General features: G+C 42.7%; 1 protein-coding gene and 1 pseudogene across 2 annotated transcripts; both read left to right on the top strand.

Moving 5' to 3' along the window:
• The first annotated feature begins 4,183 nt into the window (after positions 1 to 4,183).
• On the top strand, positions 4,184 to 10,173 carry LOC149984077 (ruvB-like 1 pseudogene; annotated as a pseudogene). Its single transcript, XR_016495344.1, has one exon. The product of XR_016495344.1 is annotated as a ruvB-like 1 pseudogene (transcript).
• A 1,424-nt stretch (positions 10,174 to 11,597) lies between these two features.
• LOC110522000 (XK-related protein 5) lies at positions 11,598 to 22,920 on the top strand. The gene is made up of 7 exons (XM_021600042.3): positions 11,598 to 11,859; positions 13,336 to 13,519; positions 14,092 to 14,276; positions 14,739 to 14,951; positions 16,332 to 16,501; positions 18,228 to 18,339; positions 18,776 to 22,920. Exons 1-7 carry the CDS (start codon positions 11,733 to 11,735, stop codon positions 19,813 to 19,815), a joined length of 2,031 nt encoding a protein of 676 aa, XP_021455717.1. The 5' UTR covers positions 11,598 to 11,732; the 3' UTR covers positions 19,816 to 22,920.
• Positions 22,921 to 23,088: the final 168 nt, after the last annotated feature.

The following is a 23,088-nucleotide window of genomic DNA, read 5'->3' as shown; positions in this document are numbered from 1 at the left end:
TCTGTTATTGCCCGATATTATTTGCACATTTGTCGCCTTTTAGATAAACCATACAAAGCCAACCAAGCCTCAGTTCAAGACAATGTCAACTGTCAATCATTCCCTGCCATGTATCATCTCCATTAAATTAATCTTTAGACTTTTAAACTGAACTGCATCTGCTCTTTAACTGGAATCCTACAGAAGAGATGGGCATCACCATAACTCATCAGTTATAATCGTGTCAAAGGCTAAACACTATTGAATCACTCCTACAGTAAATGACTAGGTCCACAACCCTATGAAACCATACACTATTGAATCATTCCCATGGTGAATGACTAGCTACACTATGAAACCACACACTATTGAATCATTCCCACTGTGAATGACTAGGTCCACTACACTATGAAACCATACACTATTGAATCCTTCCAATGGTGAATCACTAGGTCCACTACGCTATGAAACCACACACTATTGAATCATTCCCATGGTGAATGACTAGGCCCACTATGTAATGAAACCACACACTATTGAATCATTCCCATGGTGAATGACTAGGCCCACTATGTAATGAAACCACACACTATTGAATCATTCCCACTGTGAATGACTAGGTCCACTACACTGTGAAACCACACACTAGTGAATCAATAAAATTGGTGAATGACTTGGCACCACTATGTTATGAAACCACATACTATTGAATCATTTCCAAAGTGAATGGTTAGGCCCACAGCCCTATGAAACCACACACTAGCTAATCATTCCCAAGGTGAATGGTTATGCCCACTACACTATGAAACCACACACTTGTGCAGACCTTGATATTACCGTCTGTAATTGATATGAGATGCCCATGCATTGACTTTTGTTTGCTATACATGTCGGGGGATGTTATTCCCGACAACATATTGTACTGTCTCACGATTCCCAAGCATGAAACTGCACTGGCGATGTTCAGTGTGCTGCTGACAATTAACAAAAAACTGATTCCATGGGATCGAATGCTGGGCTATCGCAGAGATGGGGCTTCATCTATGGCGGGATGGCAGGCAGGCCTCTGCATTGTCGTTTGCAAAACTATGTTTAGATATGGGATCAGAGCATGGCAATGGCTTGGTGATTATCGAGGGGGAGTGTTGGAAAGATTTTATGCATTGAGAATAAGACTTGACCTTCTGGGTAATGAAAAGAAAATATCTCCTTGACCATGTAACAGACATATTTGGTAAACTGAACGAACTGAATGCAAGCAGGGAAATACTAAAACTTTCTACAGATGAGTGACCGAATCAGTGGATTGAGGAAATAATTCTTATTGGAGAGAGTCTTTCAAAAGTGAACCATGCGCCCTTCCCTTGGCTGTGCATGTTTCTAACAGGAAACAGCATCAGTAAGAGTCCTACACAAGTGATGAATGGTCACCTCCAACGCCTGGAAGAGCACTTTGGGACCTACTTCCCTATCTGTTTGACTGTGGTCCCGGCTCCGTTGACATGCCGGTAAGTGAAATCAAAAAGCTGATCGAGCTGCCATGTGACCGAATGCTAAAGACAATGCATTCACGGGTCTCTACAGAGGAGTTTTGGTTCCTGACTCAAAGGGAAAACCCTGCTGTCTCCCTCTGAGCATTAATGGCGCATTCAAAAGAACTCGGAACTCTCTGACCTTTGACTTCATTCAGTGTGTTCAAGAAAACTGGGAACTCTAACAAAATGAGCTCCGACAGGGAAAAATAGTTTTGAACGGTCATCCAACTCGGAAATCCAACTCGGGGACGAACTCTTTCTAGAACTCCGACCTGACGATTACTGACGTCATGATTTGACCTTGTATTATTTCCTGTTGTCAAGAAAGCACCATCAAATATCGAGCCATATATCCATGGATCGATCCAAATATGGAGCCACGTTGGATGTGACACCAGAAATGAGGTGCTGACTGTCGACAGCGCCCCCTGACTTTGAGAAGCTCCGACGTGACATGCAACAAGCACACCCATTGGTGGTGAGATTACATGTTTTACTGGTATGGGACACGCACACCCTTTATTATATTTTATGCCAAAAAATGGACAGGGTAGCCTACTCTGCTGACACTGACAAACAGATCAATGAAAATGACAGGGAAGCCTACTCTGCTGACAAACAGATCAATGAAAATGACAGGGTAGCTTACTCTTGGAAGGGTTTTCCTCCTGAAGAGGAAAGAGAGGCGAGAAGGATCGGAGGACCAATATGCGGCGTGGTAAGTGTCCATAGTTCTTTTAATAAGAAATACTTAACATGAACACAACTGAATACAAAAACAATAACCGTGAAAACGACCGAAGACCAAAACAGTACCGTGAGGTGAAAAACACAAACACCCACAAACAAACAGTGAAACCCAGGCTACCTAAGTATGATTCTCAATCAGAGACAACTAACGACACCTGCCTCTGATTGAGAACCATACTAGGCCGAAACATAGAAATCCCAAAATCATAGAAAAACAAACATAGACTGCCCACCCCAACTCACGCCCTGACCATACTAAATAATGACAAAACAAAGGAAATAAAGGTCAGAACGTGACAACTCTGCTGACACTGACAAACAGATCAATGAAACCATGTTGTCTGATCCAAACAATCAGCCTATGAAAATGGGAGACACAAATACAATATGTTGTCCATCTAACCTGGAGGAGGAAATGATTGTCCAAAAACAAACAACAGCGGCACTGACCCAATGATAAAGACAGTGACTATGCATTCTCCCCGGGGATAAGGCCAACGTTCTCCGCTGGTGCCAATGAGAGAGGCTACTGTTTGCTCAATTAAGTTGAGAATTTGGATAACTAAAAGACAGATTGGAGTCTTTTCATTGTCTTTTTTACAGCAATAGCCATTTTCTTTCCAAACTGTTTTTCCACGATTGTATTTTGAAATATTGCGATATGCCTGGCTGGGTCTCTGCTTTTCACTGACAGTTGCAACTCAACAATCATCTGTTTGGTATTTGCAGGGGCACTGCCCAAATTGCGGGCCCTTCCGACCCCAGCTGCAGGAAGTAGGGGTGCTGAGAGTGTTGCAGCACTCCCTGGAAGTCCCCCACATCCAAACTACATTTGATTTATTTTTATTTAACCTTTTATTTAACTAGGCAAGTCAGTTAAGAACAAATTCCTATTTACAATGACGGCCTACTCCGACCACACTCTAACCTGGATGATGAGCTTAGCTTCCCCTATCCTCATGGACACCGCGCCTATGCCTTTTAATGTGGCATAAATACAACCAGTCATGATGTTTTCATCTGATAGTCAAACAATCACTTAACAAATGTGCTCCTGTAGGCTACCCGTGCACATTCGTGCACTCATAAAATCATTTCAGCATCCAACAGTGCACTGTGCACCTGCGAATTGATGAATGGAAAGAGACATCCGTTGCAAAACACCTACGTGTATTATAATGACATTCTGCAGTGCCATTAGGACTACACTTGTAGCCTGAATTGATGCAACCACTGTTGTCCACGCACGCCTCAGACTCAGCATCGCTGCCTTGTCTGTGAGCCTCGGAAAAGTATCCACAGAGGCAAAATGGACAATGTCTTTAACTCAATAATAAAAAAAGCTGCGAAATGGACTGTTGAAAATAAAGAGAAGGGGCGGACAGAAAAGTTTGGAAAGGATTAGGTGAAGTGGTGAAAGAGGATGATAGCAGTGCCGGCTATTTATTTGTGATGATTGTGAGGAACTATACAAATTCGACAGACACAGGGTGGGGACTTCAAGTAGGCCTATGGCATCTCAAGGGAGCTGTAGCCTACTGTTCAGATGGGTTAAATGGAAACTGAAATCTGGACACTGACTGTAGGTCTATAACCTCACCTAGCCTCAGTATGAACTCCTGCAGAATTAAGCATTTATTGCAGTAAAATTATACAGTAAATAAATGCAGGCTACATTTTTGACTCGGGGACAGGAGTGGAGAAATATGATTTCTTTCTTTCAGCATCTTGAGAGAATGTGAATGCACAGATGGATACCGTCTGTAGAGGTGTTATCTTTATCAACACAATAAAAGCTGATAGTATTTTAACCACATAAAATATGCATCCAAGCCGAACTGAAATCTTAGCAGAAACATGTTGGGTTGTTTTCACAGCTTTCTATTTCCTTACAAAGAGTCAAACTGAAGTCATTTGGGCATTTTGCACAGAAAATCTTTATTATTTCATTTTCTCCCCATTCCCTTAATGTCTTTGCTTCGCGAAAGAAGCCGAGATGACAGAGAACTTTACTGATAGCAACTAGATTGAAGGAAGCATTCATTCATACCCACTGTCAAAACAAATCCTGTACCTACTGTCAAAACAAATCCTGTACCCACTGTCAAAACAAATTCTGCCATCTCTAACTGTAGTCGACAAGCATTTTCTTATTGTCGGGTGTGGTCCTCAGATTTTCACTTTATCACAGACTGAGTGTACAAAACACAGTGGTGGAAAAAGTACCCAATTGGCATACTTGAGACAAAGTTAAGATTCACACCTTAATAGAAAATGACACAAGTAAAAGTGAAAGTAACCCAGTAAAATACTACTTGAATAAAAGTCTAAAAGTATTTGGTTTTAAATATACTTAATATCAAAAGTAAAAGTATAAATTAGACAGCACAAAAAGCAAACCAGACAGCACAATTGTATTTTATTTTTATTTACGGTTAGCCAGGGTCACTCCAACACTTAGACACATTTACAAACAAAGCATTTGTGTTTAGTGAGCCTGCCAGATCAGAGGCAGTACACAGCAAATTGGCCAGTGTTGATCTTTTAGTGTAACATTTCTACTGATGATTCAGAACTTAAATTCACTCTGTAAGAAACAGTCCCATCAAAACTATGCCCATCATTATCATATTTCCCAGCGTGCTCTACTGCAGGTAGATTTTTTTTTAGGATTGTTTTAATATCTGTGTTTTTGCATTGATTAATCTTATGCTACACAAACATAATTAACATACATTTTTCTAAACCTATCCAATGAGTTAGATTTATTGCACCCCTTAATGAAATGGTTGTTCCAGTTTAAATGGTTTAGGTAGTCTTCTTATCAACCCATACAGTAATTCTGATTGCAGGTTGCAGGTGAATAAATACACCAATTGTCCTAACTCTGGCTGGAATCCAATTGGAAGTGCACATCACTTTGCAAGCCAATGTGACTTGCAGGCTGTTAGGGTAAAACTAGGCCATGAACGTAAAGCCTTATACTATTTGTTTTGTATTGTCATAGAGTTTAATGATGATATTCACCTAGATACTCACATGGTGAAAGGCACATGCCTTTCAAAGGAAAGAATTCAATATCCATGTCTCTGTCACTAACAAATACAGTCATGGGTGGCAACTACAATTCACTCGAAAAGAAAAGGCACCCTGGGAAATATACAAATGCAGCATTACAGCATATGATGTTAAAACAACAATCAAAGATGATTTACTGTAACACTACACGCTCATTTCTTACACTGAGAAAGTGTAACAGTGTCAGCTCCAAGCAAAGTGAGTCGAGTTTACTCTCAATCAAGTTTTATGTTTTACATGGTATGTGTTGCGGATTACTCTACAGTAGAGCTATGCAAACACCAGAGTCAAGTTCAAAAGAACACTTTAAGAGTTGAATTGGTAACACTGCAACAGAGTTAAATCTTTAACACTTTCAAATGTGTTATTTTAACACCAGTTCAGTGGAACTCATATGTTCACTGAAAATAGTGTACATTTAACACTTTCAGGGATGCTCTCTTGATAAACACGTGAATGGACCATTTTCCTGTCCTGCTAAGCATTCAAAATGTAACAAGTATTTTTGTATGTGGTAAAAAGTACATTATTTTCTTTAGGAATGTAGTAAAAAAAAAATGTTGTCAAAAATGTAAATAGTAAAATACAGATTACTTAAGTAGTACTTTAAAGTATATTTAGCCAAGTCCTTTACACCACTGACAAAACATTAGGAACACCTGTTCTTTCCATTACATAGACTGACCAGGGGTTCGTTCGTAAATTCACTCTGGCTATCTACTCTGATTTCAGAGCACTCCCGTCTGTGCACTACATCAGTTGAATATGACCGGTGTCAATAAACGTCGCAAAAAAAAACGTAATTAAATTGTTGCCAGTAGTACAATTACAGTCACCTATGCTCATGATAACATGAAAACAGCAGCATAATAACCAGCTCTGCTAGGGAGACTAAAATGGTCAGAGTTACTTGTAAACTCATTTGTGTCTGGATGCACCGAGCAAGCTAGCCAACTTTAGCCAGTTAGCTTGGGTGCTTGACTGCCGTCGTGAGGTCAGAACGCTCAGATCAACCCTACTCATAGGCTAGAGCATCCAGTGTGAGCTCTGAATTTATGAACAGACAATCTGACAACGCTCTGAATGTATTAAACGCCCAGAGCACACTCTGGCACTCCAGAGTGAATTTGTGAACAAACCCCAGGTGTTGTTCATAAAAAAAAGTTGAAAGCTATCCCTCATTGATGTCATCTGTTAAATCCACTTCAATTAGTGTAGATGAAGGGGAGGAGACAGGTTAAAGAAGGATTTTTAAGTCTTGAATCGAGACATGGATTGTGTATGTGTGCCATTCAGAGGGACAGGATATTTCAGTGCAGTTGAAAGGGGTATGGTAGTAGGCAGTGGTGCAAACTACTTAAGTAAAAAATACTTTGTAGTACTATACTTTATTATTTATATTTTTTGACAACTTTTACTTCACTACATTCCTAAAGAAATGATGTACTTTTTACTCCATACATTTTCCCTGACACCCCAAAGTACTTGTTACAGGAAAATGGTCCATTCATGCACTTATCAAGAGGACATCCATGATCATATCTACTGTCTCTGAACTGGTGGACTCACTAAACACACATGCTTCGTTTGTAAATTATGTCTGCATGTTGGAGTGTGCCCTTGGCTATCCATAAATTAGACAAACAAGAAAAATGAGCTCTCTAGTTTGCGTAATATGAGGAATTGTAAATTATTCATACTTTTACTTTTGACACCTAAGTATATCTTAGAAATTACATTTACTTTTGATCGTATATTTAAAACCAAATACTTTTAGACTTTAACTCAAGTAGTATTTTACTGGGTGACTTTGACTTGAGTCATTTTCTATTAAAGTATCTTTACTTTTACTGAAGTATGACAGTTGGATACTTTTTCCACCAATAGGTGACAACTGTGGGAAGCATTGGTGTCAACATGGGCCAGCATCCCTGTGGAATGCTTTTGACACCTTGTAGAGTCCATGCCCCAACGAATTGAGTCTGTTCTGAGGGGAAAAAGGGGGTGCAACTCAATATTAGGAAGGTGTTCCTAATGTTTTGTACGCTCAGTCGGGCAGTTGCAGATGGGTTATTAGCAATTACAGGTAGGTGTGGGTGAACAAACAGCTGACCCCGCACACCACTAACGCACACACCACTAACACACACACCACTAACACGCACACCACTAACACGCACACCACTAACACAAACACACGCAGGTTGTCTGAAGTCGCTGTAGGTTCACTGTCTGTGTTCCTGTGTCATTATCCTCTTTCTTAGGTGTTTGAATAAGTGTATCTTTCTTTCCTGAGTGTTTTCTCAGGGGCATAGCACCCAATGTATTATATCTCTAGATTATATCCCTGGATCTGTGTGATATGGAAGATTATAAACCCAGGTGCGGCCTCCCATTAGGCAAGATTAGGCACTTGAATTTGGGGGCGGCATTTTGACAGTTGGCTGCCCGCCCTCCGGCGCCACTGATCAGCTACTTCACAGCAGTTTTGCCAACTAATTTTCAGGGTAAGTTGCAAGAGGCAGGTTGATTTGTTGCTAAATGACGTTGTGATGTCATTGCGTGATAACGTAAAACTGCATCATTACGTAGAATACACAATAACGTTACTCAAATTGACTGGCCATCTCGGCAAAAAATATGATTTGACATATGTTCAGGTACAGACTCCCACTCTTTTCTGTACTTCTGGCTGTACAATTTTGATTGAGACATGTTGATATGGCACAGGAGCTCGGCAACAAGGTGCCCTTCTGCCCCATGGTGGGCAGTGAGGTCTACTCTTCTGAGATCAAGAAAACAGAGGTGCTAATGGAGAACTTCAGGAGGGCCATAGGGTTCCGTATTAAGGAGACCAAGGAGGTGTATGAGGGGGAGGTCACAGAGCTGACCCCCTGTGAGACAGAGAACCCCATGGGAAGACCATCAGCCACGTCATCAAAGGAACTGAAGAACGGCAAGGGCACCAAGCAGCTCAAGCTGGACCCCAGTATTTATGAGAGCCTGCAGATGGAGCGTGTGGAAGCGGGAGACGTCATCTACATTGAAGCAAACAGTGGCGCCGTCAAGAGACAAGGTCGGTGTGACACATTTGCCACAGACTTTGACCTGGAGGCTGAGGAGTACGTGCCGCTGCCTAAGGGGGACGTCCACAAGAAGAATGAGATTATCCAAGACGTCACGCTACACAACCTGGATATTGCCAAATCTAGACCACAGGGAGGTCAAGATATCCTGTCTATGATGGAACAGCTGATGAAGCCCAAGAAGACCGAGATCACAGACAAGCTGCGAGCTGAGATCAACAAGGTGGTAAACCGCTACATTGACCAGGGTGTGGCTGAGCTGGTCCCTGGGGTGCTGTTTGTGGACGAGGTGCGCATGCTGGACATCGAGTGTTTCACCTACCTGAAATTGCTGCTGCCGTGCCCGAGCTGAGCGCCTGCTGCTGACGTTACTCACAGTGCACTTTTGAGCCAGGCACGTGTGTTGTGACTGGGTGTGTGACAGAGAATCGTGTTTGTGTCATTTAGAGGGAAAATGTGTGCATTTTAGCGTTTGAGTCACTTTTTACAAGTTGCTAAAAGTTCCAAATACATTTTTTTAAAGTAGCTACATTTTTTGCTAGGTGCTGTTTAAACAAATGTTGCCAGGGTAGCCTGAAAAGTTGCTAAATCTAGCAACAAAATTGCTAAATTGGCATCACTTCTTCACCGCCCGCGGCACCCCAGCCACCAGCTCATAGCGTTGCTGCAGTTCCCGCCCCCTCCCGCTTCTCCCGAAGTTCACTCGCACTGTCCTTGGTATCTATGGTGATGTGTGTGTTTATATGGGATTATCCAATTGTGAAACATTAATCAAAATGAATCTGCCAATTAAATAATTGTATTTTTTTTATGTTAATATGTGACGAAGACGATTGGTGACTAAGGCAGTAAGTAGCCTGTAAAGTTAGCTAGCAACTACTAGTGGATATCATTTTAACTAAAAGTAATCTATAGAGATGTGAAACCATTTGCTATCATGTCTAAGAGACAAAAACGACCAGGAAGCGAATATTTAAAAAACAATGGGAAAATAAGCACAATCTCTAAACCAAAGAAATTCGCTGGTGAAATGTATCAGTGGGCAGCAATGTCCACCAGCTGGTGAGGAGAATGACCAGCCTACGGTGAGGAGAATGACCAGCCTACGATGACCACCCCTGCTCGAAGAGGGCAAACCGGAGGAGTCCGAGCCATGCACTTCCACCGATGATGACAGCTCCCTGGCTGGACAAGAACAGGTGGTCACACCAGGCCTAGCCACACCTCCAAACAATGCCGGAGAAGACCCTACTATCTTGGACCCACACTCAGATTCGTCGCCCGATGACAGTGGTGGTGCTGCTACTAAATCCGAGTCCCAAACAAAAAACATTAAAGAGCCCAGTGAGTGGCCAAAATAAATGAGTGGATCTTTACAGGATATATTAGTGCAGGCAGGCAGGGCCACGTCAGGATAAGGAGGGGGATTTCACAAGAGATGAGGGGCAACGAAAGTTTTCGGTGGCCCACTACTATAGGAGGATGGCAAGCGGGGAGAGAGTGGAGAGACCAAGGCTAGTCTATTCCAAGCAAAACGATGCAGCATTTTGTTTTTGCTGCAAACTTTTTTTCACACGAGTGCAAATCTGCGCTGGTTAGGGATGGAACCAGGGGATGGGACCAGGGCCTGGAAGAATCAGGACCATGGACAGCTACCGAGAGGACGCATCGCTGACTGCAATGCAGCACCACAGCAGAGGAAAGAGGCCTCTCTCGGTGGAGACGAAATAAATACATTCTGAAACTGATGTTGGACAATAACATTCGATATGTAAATAAACTAAATTGATTAAGACTGGGTCATTGACATAAAGGTTACATACACTGCTATAGCGAAACGACGCCCGCCATGAATTTATGACAGCAGTTGTTTCCAAAACTCAAATTATCTTACTGTTTTACAGTTCTGCAGTAATATAAAATATATGTTAAATATGTTATATAAACTTGTTATTTTTATTGTAATTGTAACAATTATGGGGTCGTCCCATGTGTGATAACAGGTGGGATATTATTAATAAAAAACTTCGTTTTCCAACTATAGGTTGCATAGTGATAGCAACAATGTAACTCTCCGATGCAGGGGTTAAAGTGCACCAAAAATGTTTATGGGCATAAACATATAATGACTTAGATAATTGGAGCTTATTTCCTCATCTTCCAAACAATACGTGTTCAGCCTACCTGTTTGACAGACACAATTATCCTGTCCATAGATGTCGGTATAGCCAAATAATCCAATACTGTCGCATGTACTGATTAAATAACTCCGTGTCTGGGAAGGGCTTGGTGTGTTTGACTAAAACCAGGGCTCGAATTGAGTGAGGGTATCACATATCCTTTTTGCCTTTTTCTTTAACCAAGGGTATCTATTGTTTTGTGTATTTTAAATAAATACATATAACGTATCCAGATTATAGCAAGCGTTCTATAACGATACTTTATGGTAGAAACAAGCTCTAAAATGCCCGCGAAAGACGGGACTCCGATGCATATGGGGATATATTGATTCCTCTCGATGACAATCTGAAGCTAAACCGCAGCCTATAATATTCGAGGAGATAAAAAAAAATAGACTTTGCTATTCTGTCCCTATTAATTGAGCTTTTCTCTTTCTGAAAATATAATATGTTTGTTTAAACCCAGGCAGCTTTTAGGGAAGCACTTCTGTTGTTGGGTTATACAACATTTGTAGCCAGTAGCCAGCATTTGAAGCTTACAGTTTTCTGCGTCAGTAGAGCCTCTGTCTGGGTGGAAAGGTAACTTTTGAAAGTGCCATGCTTAGATTCATAAGGATGTCTAAGATGTAATTATTTTTGTCAGGCCTGGGGCGGCAGAACGTCCAGGACATTGGTGATTTTAACAATGTAATTAGATTGAAAATATTAGGCTATATTATTGACATTGAACTGATTATATAGCCTACTTACCAGATGTGCTAAAATTGTGTTTAATTTGTAGCATAGGCCTATTAATTGGGCTGCTATTATGTTCTGTTCCTCCGACTTTTGGCTGAAATGTTTGTCTCGCCTAGGGCGGCAGAACGTCCAGGGCCGGCCCTGTATAAATCAGGATAGCCACCAGATGAAAAGGTGTAACGTCTCAACGTCAATGTGACAAGTTTAAACAACACTTACTTTACCGTGTAGTGCACTGCCTCTTTAAAAACTGCAGTGACGTCAAATATTTTTAACGGGAGCCAGCCCGGAGGACGAGTACTGGTAGGTAACGGGATCCACCAAGGGAGAAGGATGACAATAATAATGTCCCCGGCTGGTTCCCGCGGCGCCCAAGTCTCCGTATCATGATAAACACTGGGCCTGTCGCCCATATGATGCCCGTGGCGGCCCGGAGTGGGTCCTGGATTGCATGGAGCCAGGCTATCCTTTTTGGTGTTTCGGGGCTGGTGATACTGGCTGAAAGGACCGCGCGTAAGTGGATACCAAACGCTACAGTAGCCTAGCCACTGTATTCTGCCTCATTCACAGCATGTTCAGTCATGCATTGGACTGCGTTAGTGACCTTCAATTAGTTATATGCAATGGTAGAGCTCTTGTTTTTCCGGGGAAATGTGTTATTATGGACTTCATGGAATGCGTATTTAGCTAGCTAACGTTACACGTCTAGTACAGTTCAGCATCACTTGGCTAACATTAGGCTAGTAACGTTAGCCACATTAGCTAGCTAGCTACTGTATGTGCACACGTTCATGTGAATGTGGCCCGGTAACATTGTACGAATACCACCGACCTTTCTGTTTCATTCTCTATACGTGTATAGCCAGTTTCATTGCGGTGTTGTAAGTTGAAGGCTAGCCTTTATTTATACCGAGATGTTTTTAGTTTTTGTATGCATATCACACGCGGGTCAGTCGAAGGGCACGGAGAGATTAGGTCTCCTCCGCACCGTTATCCGGGAAAGGGGCGTCGTGCATCCTTGTGTAGAGTAAGCAGATCAATGACAAGGTCGTCACTAGTTACCACAGCCACAAAGTCACAAACCCCTCCCATTTCTACAATTGCTCTTCTAAAAATGTCATTTTCACCCTGACCTTGACCCTAACCCAATCACACTGCTAAACGTATTCCTAACCTTACATTAAGACCAAAAAGCACATTTTTGCTTCCATACATTTTTACGATAGACAATTTTGACCTTGTGACTTTGGAAACCCAATGGACAAGTAGCACAAGTCAGAGAGCCCCAGCGAAGGCAACGGACTGCACGCGAAGCAACTTTGGCCTCCACACAGGTGGCTTTCACCTGATAAAACTACCGTGCCTTCAATATGTAACTCATATTTATTTTCGGGGGAATTTAATATCTTATGCTCGTCTATAATGGTTCTGTACTTTGTCATGTATTTGTACTTGTTATGTTGACCCCAGGAAGAGGAGCTGCTGCATGTACAGTAGCTAATGTGGATCCAAATAAACTAGCCTGAGAGCCTCTCTAGGGCCCCACCAACAGAGACAGTCAGTCCTGATGGATAAGACAGAAATAATCCAGATCTAGCCATCAAGCGCTCTTCTCTCCCCTTGCCAAGTGTGTGGCCAAGAGGCATACACATAAATAGCATTTCATTAACAATGATCAATACATTTGATATGGCTTCGACATGTCTGTTTTTGTTGTGAAATAAAGGCGAGGGGATTGTTTCCAAATATACCATTCATTCATTTATCCAGCCATCCACTCACTAAGTCACTCACCTCACTTGTTCATTTATGTAGCTTGCATTGTGTGCAATGGAATGTATCACCATTCACTCCCACCATAGACTGTACAGAATGTAACCAATATATTCTGTATGTAGGTAAATAGACCTTGTAGTACACTGATACACTATTACATTGATATAAATGTATAATATCTATGTCTTCCCTCTGTGTGTGTGATCTATAAAGTGATCTATTGTGTAGGATTCTACCTATGGAATGAAGAAACGCAGTGGGCGGGGATGACCCTCGCCTTCCTGTTGCCGGGGATACTGGTCCAGGTGTTGAGTCTCAGGTGGTACCGTGACGACGGGGAAGACCACTATTGGTTCCTGACCCTCACACATGTGCTGCAACTGGGCATCTTCCAAAGGTGAGCCCACCTGAACAATCGCTACACCTGGGTATGTTCAATAGGCACAAAATGTAAGAAAACTGATTTAAATGTGGAGGTTACTAGCTGAACTTGACCGATTAGAAATGTCCGCTTTTGTTTTCTGTTGCAAAATGCTTTTGAACGTTTTGTTACAGTGTGCCTTAAAAAACAGGACCCTGTCAACAGAACGATCTGCCTCAGAATTATAAATTGACGGAGAAGTTGCTTTCAGCTCAGAATATTTCAAAGTAACAATCATTTTGAAACCAGCCACTGATTTACTTAGTTGGATAAATAAGATCTCCTGTCCTATCTGCCCTCTAGTACTATACTGTAAGTGATGGGCATTAGAGGTTACCTTGAGAGGTTTACGTCATTAAACCTACAATTTTTGCATTTTATGTGTAGATCATCTTTAGAATTCTACATATCTAAATTGCAGACACACAATCCCACCAACACACATCATCATCCACATCCACTATACATAACCAACTACCTTCTAGCGCTGCCCCCATTGCACCAGCTCTGTATTACAGCCATTGCTCTTTGTCTCCCCCATCTGGCAGGTTGTGGGACTGCATGATATCCGTATGGGACATGCAGGGTAGTGCGGGGGAGCTCGGGGCGGCTGTGATGCAGCAGGCCGATGTGTCCGCCCTCCGCCTGTTGGAGGCCCTGGTCCTCACCCTCCCTCAGACACTGCTGCAGACCTACGTCTTAGCTGTCACTGACGTGGAACTCCACTCCCCAGGTAAGACACTAGATCAGTTTAGCCTTTTATATCACCATGAATAAGATTACATGGACAGTGGGGGAGCTGATCCTAGATCAGCACTCTGAGAAGCATACGGCCCCAGATCTAGGGTTGAGTTGGATTGGGAGTTAAGAAAAAGCTGTCTGTAACCTGTGGTGAGGTACTATTGTAGCTTATACTAGCCCTGTCCTGAATAATTACTCATAATATTTTCCATGCATATGTCTGTGATGATGTAATAATGTTGGGTAAATATATTTTCATATCCTAAAGAGCTGGGACCCTTTGAGAAGGCTGTTACAGCCAGTCACTTAAACAACAGGTTCTATTACTATACATGCCATTTTCTTAGTAAATACCTTGTCATTTGTATACCCAAAAATGTCTGTATACCTTAAAACATGTCTTAAATTTCTCTCTCTCTCCCCCACTCCCTTACCCACCCATCCCTCTCCACAGTAGCGGTGTGTGCAGGCCTGTGCCTGCTGTCACTGTCCTGGGCGCTGGTGCTGTTCAGCCGGGCATGCTGCCTGATCCGCCCGGGCCACCTGGCCATGCCCCCGGCCGCCCTGCTGTGCCAGCTGCTGTGGAGGGCGGGCATGCTGGGCGCCCGCGTGGCAAGCCTCATGTCCTTCGCCCGCTACTTCCACTGGTGGACCTGCGGAGTGGCAGGTGAGAGAGAGAAAGGGAGAGCGAAAGAGAGCGAGGTGGGAGGGAGGGTAGAAAATTATTTAAGCGGGATCATTTTTCTATTTGTTTTTGAATTTTAATACCCCTTGAAGTATAAAAAAAAGAAAAATGTGAATAAAAAAATATTTTTGGCCTTACTACTATTAGCCCATACAAATGCATTTAATAACATATTCACTACATGGAACAGATAGTCCCCCCCAAAAATCAAATGGAAGTTTGTTCCGAAGTGTCTATCCCATATCTGAGAGATATAAGAAAGATTAGTCTCCATATACTGTATACTTCCATTCATTTTGTCAACTAGTACTGAGGGACCTTCAGAGAAGTCTTGTGAGGTCCGTGGGCTCCTAGAGCAAAACAACCAACATCCTGAGAGTCTCACCTTTCTACAGAGAGGTCATATTAGTGTGTAGCCCAAACTGCTCGGACGCTACAGACAGAAGTTGGCAGATCGGCTGAACCGACTTCAGACGAGACCCAAGACGCTTGTGGGGGTCGTCGAGCAAAACAGAGAACACCGTCGTGTTTGTGAGAGTCTCATCTCATTGTAGTTTGTATTCCATACCGTTCGGACGCTACAGAGGACTTTGTGAGCAGACAGATTTTCAGGATGTCTCATGGTTTGACAACACCGCTCTGTCACCTTTCACCACAGATGTAGAAGTGTTACAAAGGCCGATGCGGTGGATTGAGACGCAGCCAATGTTAAAAAAACCAGATAGCTTAAACTGGCAGATTTGTATAGGGATTTTTGTACTATGCTAATTAGACTTCTGCCCAGGAAAATGGAGTTATTCCATTCCTCCCACCAGACTCCTGAGACCCCGTCCCCACAGGAGGCCTTTTGCCTTTTGGTAGGCCATCATTTTAGAAGAATTTGTTCTTAACTGACTTGCCTAGTTAGTCATGATGGTGAAAACTGGTTGCCAAGGAACAAGCTTTGAAGGACAACATGTGTTGCATTAAGAAGATAGATGCCTTTTATTGATTTTACTTAATATATATGTATTTATTTCTAATTTAACCCGAGGCTTTGTAAATTTGGTATAATGCACGTAGAGGTCAATTGTAGGTCAAATGAGTTTATTAAATCAGTTGATTATAATTTACCATTTTGATTGGCTGTGCTGTCAGATGATTGTAAAGGATCTGGAATCTGCATTGATGCATTATTTAGTAAACACAACAAAATAACACCGGTCCACTCTCTCTCTGCACATCCTTTTTAAAATCTCCATTTGTTTGTGGCCACGCACCACACCCTAATTGGGATAATAAAAAATATATATCTTAATCATATCAGAATCAACTTTAACCAGTAATCTCAACTAGCTATCTATTTTTACTGCTGACCTCCAGGTTTCCACTGGCTCACGGCGTCCTTCTGGCTGGTCGCCCAGCAACCGGAAATCTGCACCGGACCCTGGCGCTGGCGCCTGTTCAACGTCGCGCTGGGATTGGTCCACATCTTCCTCTTCCTCAACGTCAAAGACGGACCCTCGCGCTTTCGCATGGCCGGCTTCTACGTGGTACGTACGTACGAGACAGAGAGACTGCAGCACCCGGCCTCACCCTACTAGAATCTGAAGTCAAGTGTCTACTGTTGGCTGATGATCTGGTGCTTCTGTCCCCCACCAAGGAGGGCCTACAGCAGCACCTAGATCTTCTGCACAGATTCCGTCAGACCTGGGCTCTGACAGTAAATCGCAGTAAGACCAAAATAATGGTCCAAAGAAAGGTCCAGTTGCCAGTACCACAAATACAAATTCCATCTACACACTGTTGCCTTATAGCACACAAAAATAACTATACATACCTCGGCCTAAAAATCACTGTCACAGGTAACTTCCACAAAGCTGTGAACAATCTGAGAGATGAGGCAAGAAAGGCCTATGCCATCAAAAGGAACATAAAATTCAACATACCAATTAGGATCTGGCTAAAAATACTTGAATCGGTTATAGAACCCATTGCCCTTTATGGTTGTGAGTTCTATGGTTTGCTCACCAACCAAGAATTCACAAAATGGGACAAACACCAAATTGAGACTCTGCATACAGAACTCTGTGTACAACATAAAACACCAAATAATTAATGCAGAGCAGAATTAGTCCGATACCCGCTAATTATCAAAATCCAGAAAAGAGACTCTAAATTGTAAATCCATCTAAAGGGAAGCGATTCCCAAACCTTCCATAACAAAGCCATCAACAAACAGAGAGATGAACCTGGAGAAGAGTCCCTAAGCAAGTTGGTCCTGGGGCTCTGTTCACAAACACAAACAGACCCCACAGAGCCCCAGGACAGCAACACAATTAGACCCAACCAAATCATGAGAAAACAAAAAGATAATCACTTGACACATTGGAAAGAATTAACAAAAAAACAAAGCAAACTAGAATGCTATTTGGCCCTAAACAGAGAGTACACAGTGGCAGAGAAGACAAGACAGGCTATGTGCACACTGCCCACAAAATGAGGTGGAAACTGAGCTGCCATTCCATTTCACTTGTGTTAATGATCTATTTCACTTGCTTTGGCAATATAAACATATGTTTTCCATGCCAATAAATCCCTTGGACTTTAATTGGAGAGAGAGAGACTGCAGCACCTGGCCTCACCCTACTAGAATCTGAAGTCAAGTGTCTACTGTTTGCTGATGATCTGGTGCTTCTGTCCCCCACCAAGGAGGGCCTACAGCAGCACCTAGATCTTCTGCACAGATTCTGTCAGACCTGGGCCCTGACAGTAAATCTCAGTAAGACAAAAATAATGGTGTTCCAAAAAAGGTTCAGTTGCCAGGAAGAAAGAATTCAGTAGAGGAGAAATTCTGTATGCTGCAACTGAATTGCCCTTTGGAGACAATACTGTTTAATTTAATTCTATTCATTCAGATTTTTGTGCATGTTCCGATTCAGTTCCGTTTCAATTTCCTGCTTCTAAGTACATATGATGAATAGGAGGACGAGGACTGCCATTCAGGGACAATAAAGATCTATCGAATTGAATTGAGTTCTGTTTGAATCTCCTGCTGCTTGGTGTCATTCGTTGTCTTATGCGTTCACCCCTGTGTCTTTGTGACGAGTTGTATGTTTTGTATTTTTTGGGGGCCTATTATTTCATTCATGTTCATATGGGCGCACACACAGCTGCAGATGCACACACACACACACGCTTTCTGTCCTTGCATTCCATTGTCCCGTCTTAGTCCTGTCATGACTTCTCCTGACCTCCCTCTGACCTCTTCTCCCATAGGCCATGCTACTGGAGAACACCACCCTACTAGTGGCAGCGTCTGACTTCCTCAGTGAGAAATCATGGGATAGCATGACCCTCCCCATCGCTGTGCTGAGCAGCTTCCTGCTTGGTGAGTCACTCTTTGGATTCTCCCCCTTATGTAGCATTTAGTTTAAGCCCCTGTTATGCCTGATGCCTGTGCACAGAACAAAGAGGATGTTAAAAACCTATTGTGTTAAAAGAAAACAAGTACTTCTAAAATTCATATTTACATTTCATTTAATGCAAATGTTTGATACATTAGAAACCTACAATATGACATATTTGGTCATGTTCGTGGCTGTAAGGGATACATTGTCTATCTATCTAAGGCACCATGTCAAGCTTTAGACACAAGCAACTGAACCCCATAAGGAACTTTCAATCCCATCACCTTAACCCTTAGCCTTAACCTTTAATGAATACTATACTTTGTTCAGTATTGTACGTCACTGTCCATTCAAATACTCTGCATCACACAGAGCGTGTTTCTAAGTCTCCCCCTCTCTTATCTCTCCCTACTCCAGGCGCCACCTCTCTAGTCCTGTACTACCGCTTCCTCCACCCCAAGTCCACTGAGATCGCCACAGGCCATGGCCTTGGCCACCGCAACCACCACATGGGCTCCACCTGCCTGGAGGGCCTAGAGCAGGGCGAGTCTTCCTACTCCCTAGGGGGTGGGGGAGGTGACAAGAGCCTCCCCCAGGCCGCACCCTCCTCCCTGCACAATCACGGCAGCTTCTCCCTCTCTGGCGTGGCCGGCTCCCTCCTGGAGCATCCTGGGAGTTGCGGTCCCAGGCTGGGTAACTCGTGCCTCTGCCGCCACCACCACTGGCTCCTGATTCGCTTGGCACTAAAAACGAGTGACATAGGAAAGATCAACCGGGCCTATGGCTCCGGTGGCGTTGTGGCCAACTTGGACGAGGACGATTACTGTTGTAACTCGGAGGCCACGGGTACAGGTGGCGGCAGGACTACCACGGCGTGTGGGGGCAACTACGACGGGGTCTCCGGGGCCTCGGTGTCCGAATCGCAGGGGACGAAGCGGGGCCTAGCACCCCTCTCGGACTGCAAGGAGGAGTTCCAGAGTGCCAGCGATGAGCCCATATCCGCCGAGACGCCAGGCGAGGAGGAGAGCGAGGACAGCCTGGAGGACATGCAGAGCCCACTGGAGTCGCCGGTGTCTGACTCCTTAAAGCGCAGCTCGCCCGAGGGCAAATCGGTGTTCGGGGACAGCCCCGAGCCATACTTCTGCCCCAGCACCACCCTGTCCAGCTCCACACTGTACTTCAGTGCTGACCCCCAGTCCCCCAGCAGCACCAGCAACCCCCGCCTGGACCGGGCCAGCCCCCCCATGGGCATGGCAGGCCTCGGCTCCATCCCCAGCGACCCTGCCCTGCACAGGGACGTCAGGGGACTGCAGATGGGTCAGATGGGGCCTCGCTACACCTCCACACCCAAACTGGACTATGGGGTACAGGGGGACGCGCCGCCCAGCATCCCTCATCTGAGTGGTCCCAGGAGGCAGCTGATACTGTCACGGCGAGACCAGGACGATGGATTTTAAGAACAAGGGAGGGAAAAAGAGAGGGAGGAGAAAAAAAAGAGATGGTGGAAAGAGATTGAAAAGTCAATGGAGAGGAAGCATAATCAAACACAAGCCCAGCTCAAAGCTAGCTCATTTGAAGCACAAGTATCTTAAGTAATATACATTTCCTATAAAGCTGTCCGTTACCATTTCTTACTGATTGTTCCGAGTACCAAGTACTTTCTATTGAGGATTTCATATTCCGCCAAGTACCGGTACTTACTTTTTACATCAGTAACTTTAACCCAGTTCAATCAACTCTACCTCCTAATCAACCAAATATAATACAATAAACAAATAATACCACATAAAAACCTATTTAAATGCTTCTAAAAAATAATTCTAAGAAGTGGTGACATGATCTCGGCTAAAGTGAAGATACCAAGCTGACATATTGCAGTGAGTATCTGAACTTTGTTTTGGCTGGCATTTACAGATACCGTATCGGCCAGATACTGAGTACCATCATTGATAGTATCAGTGCACCTCTAATTTCCTGTTGTGTTTTTGTTATTCCTTTGAAAAGATACTCACTCCCCATACCCCCAAAATGAACACATTGAACAGGTCAAGGGTTCAGTAGGAACCAACCGTAAGCAAACGACCAAAACGGGGAAGGACTAAACTGAACTTGTCCTTTGCAAAATGTTTAGCTATCATTTGCTACGGTGTGCTGTGCACTAATGACTACACCCCAGGTGAACGTACACACTCATTTGCTGACACTGCTTAGGACAGACAGGGCTTCATAGTCAACTCGACAAAACTGTTTGATGGTGAAATCAGACAGTTGTCCCACATTTATATGTCCCATTTTGCCTTTTGCGAAGTTGTTCATATTAACACATGTATTTATTGAGCTAATTAATTAATATTTTTAAGGTACATTGTTGCAAAGCTATAATTTTTTTTTTTAAATTCTTTGTCTTAAAGACATGTTGAACATGTTAACTTGCTAAATGCAGTTTTTCCAATTGAGAAACTCTAAAATATGTTGTATTGTACTGTCTCAGGCTCGTGGTTGTGTTTTAAACAGTTTTCACACCTCAAATGTGAAGGTAAGTGGAAGAATAAGGGATATCCAAGACATATTTTGTGACAATGTTTTGCTGTGCTCATTTTTTCATCTCTTATAAGGGATCATTGTATTGTTGATTAAATGCTCTATAAATGACCCAGGGTAAGATACAGTGTCTTCAGAAAGCATTCACACTCCTTTTCCACATTGTTGTTACAGCCGGAATTTAATATTGATTACATTGAGATGTTTTTGGTCACTGGTCTACACACAGTACCCCATAATGTCAAAGTGGAATTATGTTTTTAAAATGTTTACAAATGATTTAAAAATGAAAAGCAGAAATGTCTTGAGTCATTAAGTATTCAACCCCTTTGTTTTTTATGTTTTTATTTAACCTTTATTTACCTAGGCAAGTCAGTTAAGAACACATTCTTATTTACAATGACTGCCTACCCCCGCCAAACCCTTCCCTAACTCTGACGACGCGGGGCTAATTGTGCGCTGCCCTGTGGGACTCCCGATCACGGCCTGGTTGCGATACAGCCGGATTCAAACCAAGGTCTGTAGTGACGCCTTGCAGTACCTTAGACTGCTACGCCACTTGTTATGGCAAGCTTGAATAAGTTCAGGTGTAAAGAAATGTCCTAACAATTATGGACTCGCTGTGTGTTTAACATGATGTTTAAATGAATACCTAATCTCTGTACCCCACACATATAATTATCTGTAAGGTCCCCTCATTCGAGCAGTGTATTTGAAACAGATTCAACCACAAAGACCAGGGAGGTTTTCCAATGACTTGCAAAGAAGGGCACCTATTGGTAGATAGGTTTAAAAAAAGAAGAAAAGAAAAAAAAGCAGACATTGAATATCTTTTTCAGCATAGTGAAGTTATCAATTATACTTTGGATGGTGTATCAATACACCCAGTCACTAACTCAGTTGCCGGAGAGGAAGAAAACCGCTCAGGGATTTCACCATGAGGCCAATGGTGACTTTAAAACAGTTACAGAGTTTAATGGCTGCATAGGAGAAAACTAAGCCTGGATCAACAATATTGCAGTTACTCCACAATAATAACCTAATTGACAGAGTGAATTAAAAATACTCCAAAACATGCATCATGTTTGCAACAAGTAATACTGCACAAAATGTGGCAAAGCAATTTAACTATGTTTGGGGCAAGTCCAATACAACACATAACTGAGAACCACTCTCCACATTTTCAAGCATAGTGGTGGCTGCATCATGTTATGGGTATGCTTGTAATCGTTAAGGACGGGGGAGTTTTTCAAGGTAAGAAAGAAACGGAATGGAGCTAAGCACAGGCAAAATCCTAGAGGAAAACCTGGTTCAGTCTGCTTTTCACCAGACACTAGGAGATGCATTCACCTTTCAGCAAGACAATAACCTAAAACACAAGGCCAAATATGCACTGGAGTTGCTTACCAAGAAGACAGTGAATATCCCTGAGTGGCCGAGTTACAGTTTTGATTTAAATCTGCTTGCAAACTTATGGCAAGACCTAAAAATGGTTGTCGGGCAATGGTCAACAACCAATTTGATAGAATTTGAAAAAGTTGAAAAGAATAAATGGGCGAATGTTGCACAATCCAGGAGTGGAAAACTGAAGAGACTTACCCAGAAAGACTCACCGCTGTTATCGCTGCCAAAGGTGATTCTAACATGTACAGTATTTACTCAGGGGGTTGAATACTTATCAAGATATATTGTTTTTATTTTTCATAATTTTTTTTTACATATTTAACATTTTTCTTCCACATTACAGACTGTGTTGTGTAGATCGTTGACAAAAAAAGTAAATTACATCAATTTTAATCCCATTTTGTAAGAAAATGTGGATGAAGCCAAGGGGTGTGAATACTTTCGGAAGGCACTGTACATAGGCAACACGTACAGAACACTGAAATTATGCTGGTTTTCATACTTTTCCCCCTCTCAGGTGCTTGCCTATTCAACATTTTGTTACATAGGTCAAGGCCACAGTTGATGTAATAACGAACAAGCAATAAAGGTTATATTGGGTGGACTTGATGCAAAAATGTGTTGTAATTATTTCAACTTTCATTTAATTCAATGTACACAAATTAATGTAGGAATTATATTATAATTTTATCTACAGTAAGAGCAAATTAGTTATGGTATGCATGTATGCATTACATAGAAATGCATAGGTAATATGGGGTAACTTTTGTGTCCTTATTTGTCCT

The sequence above is a fragment of the Oncorhynchus mykiss genome, chromosome 4 (assembly GCF_057628025.1).
Source record: "Oncorhynchus mykiss isolate SJ-2025 chromosome 4, ASM5762802v1, whole genome shotgun sequence".
Taxonomy (NCBI): domain Eukaryota; kingdom Metazoa; phylum Chordata; class Actinopteri; order Salmoniformes; family Salmonidae; genus Oncorhynchus; species Oncorhynchus mykiss.
The sequence above is the reverse complement of the archived record's forward strand: the minus strand, read 5'-3'. Positions and strand labels throughout refer to the sequence as shown.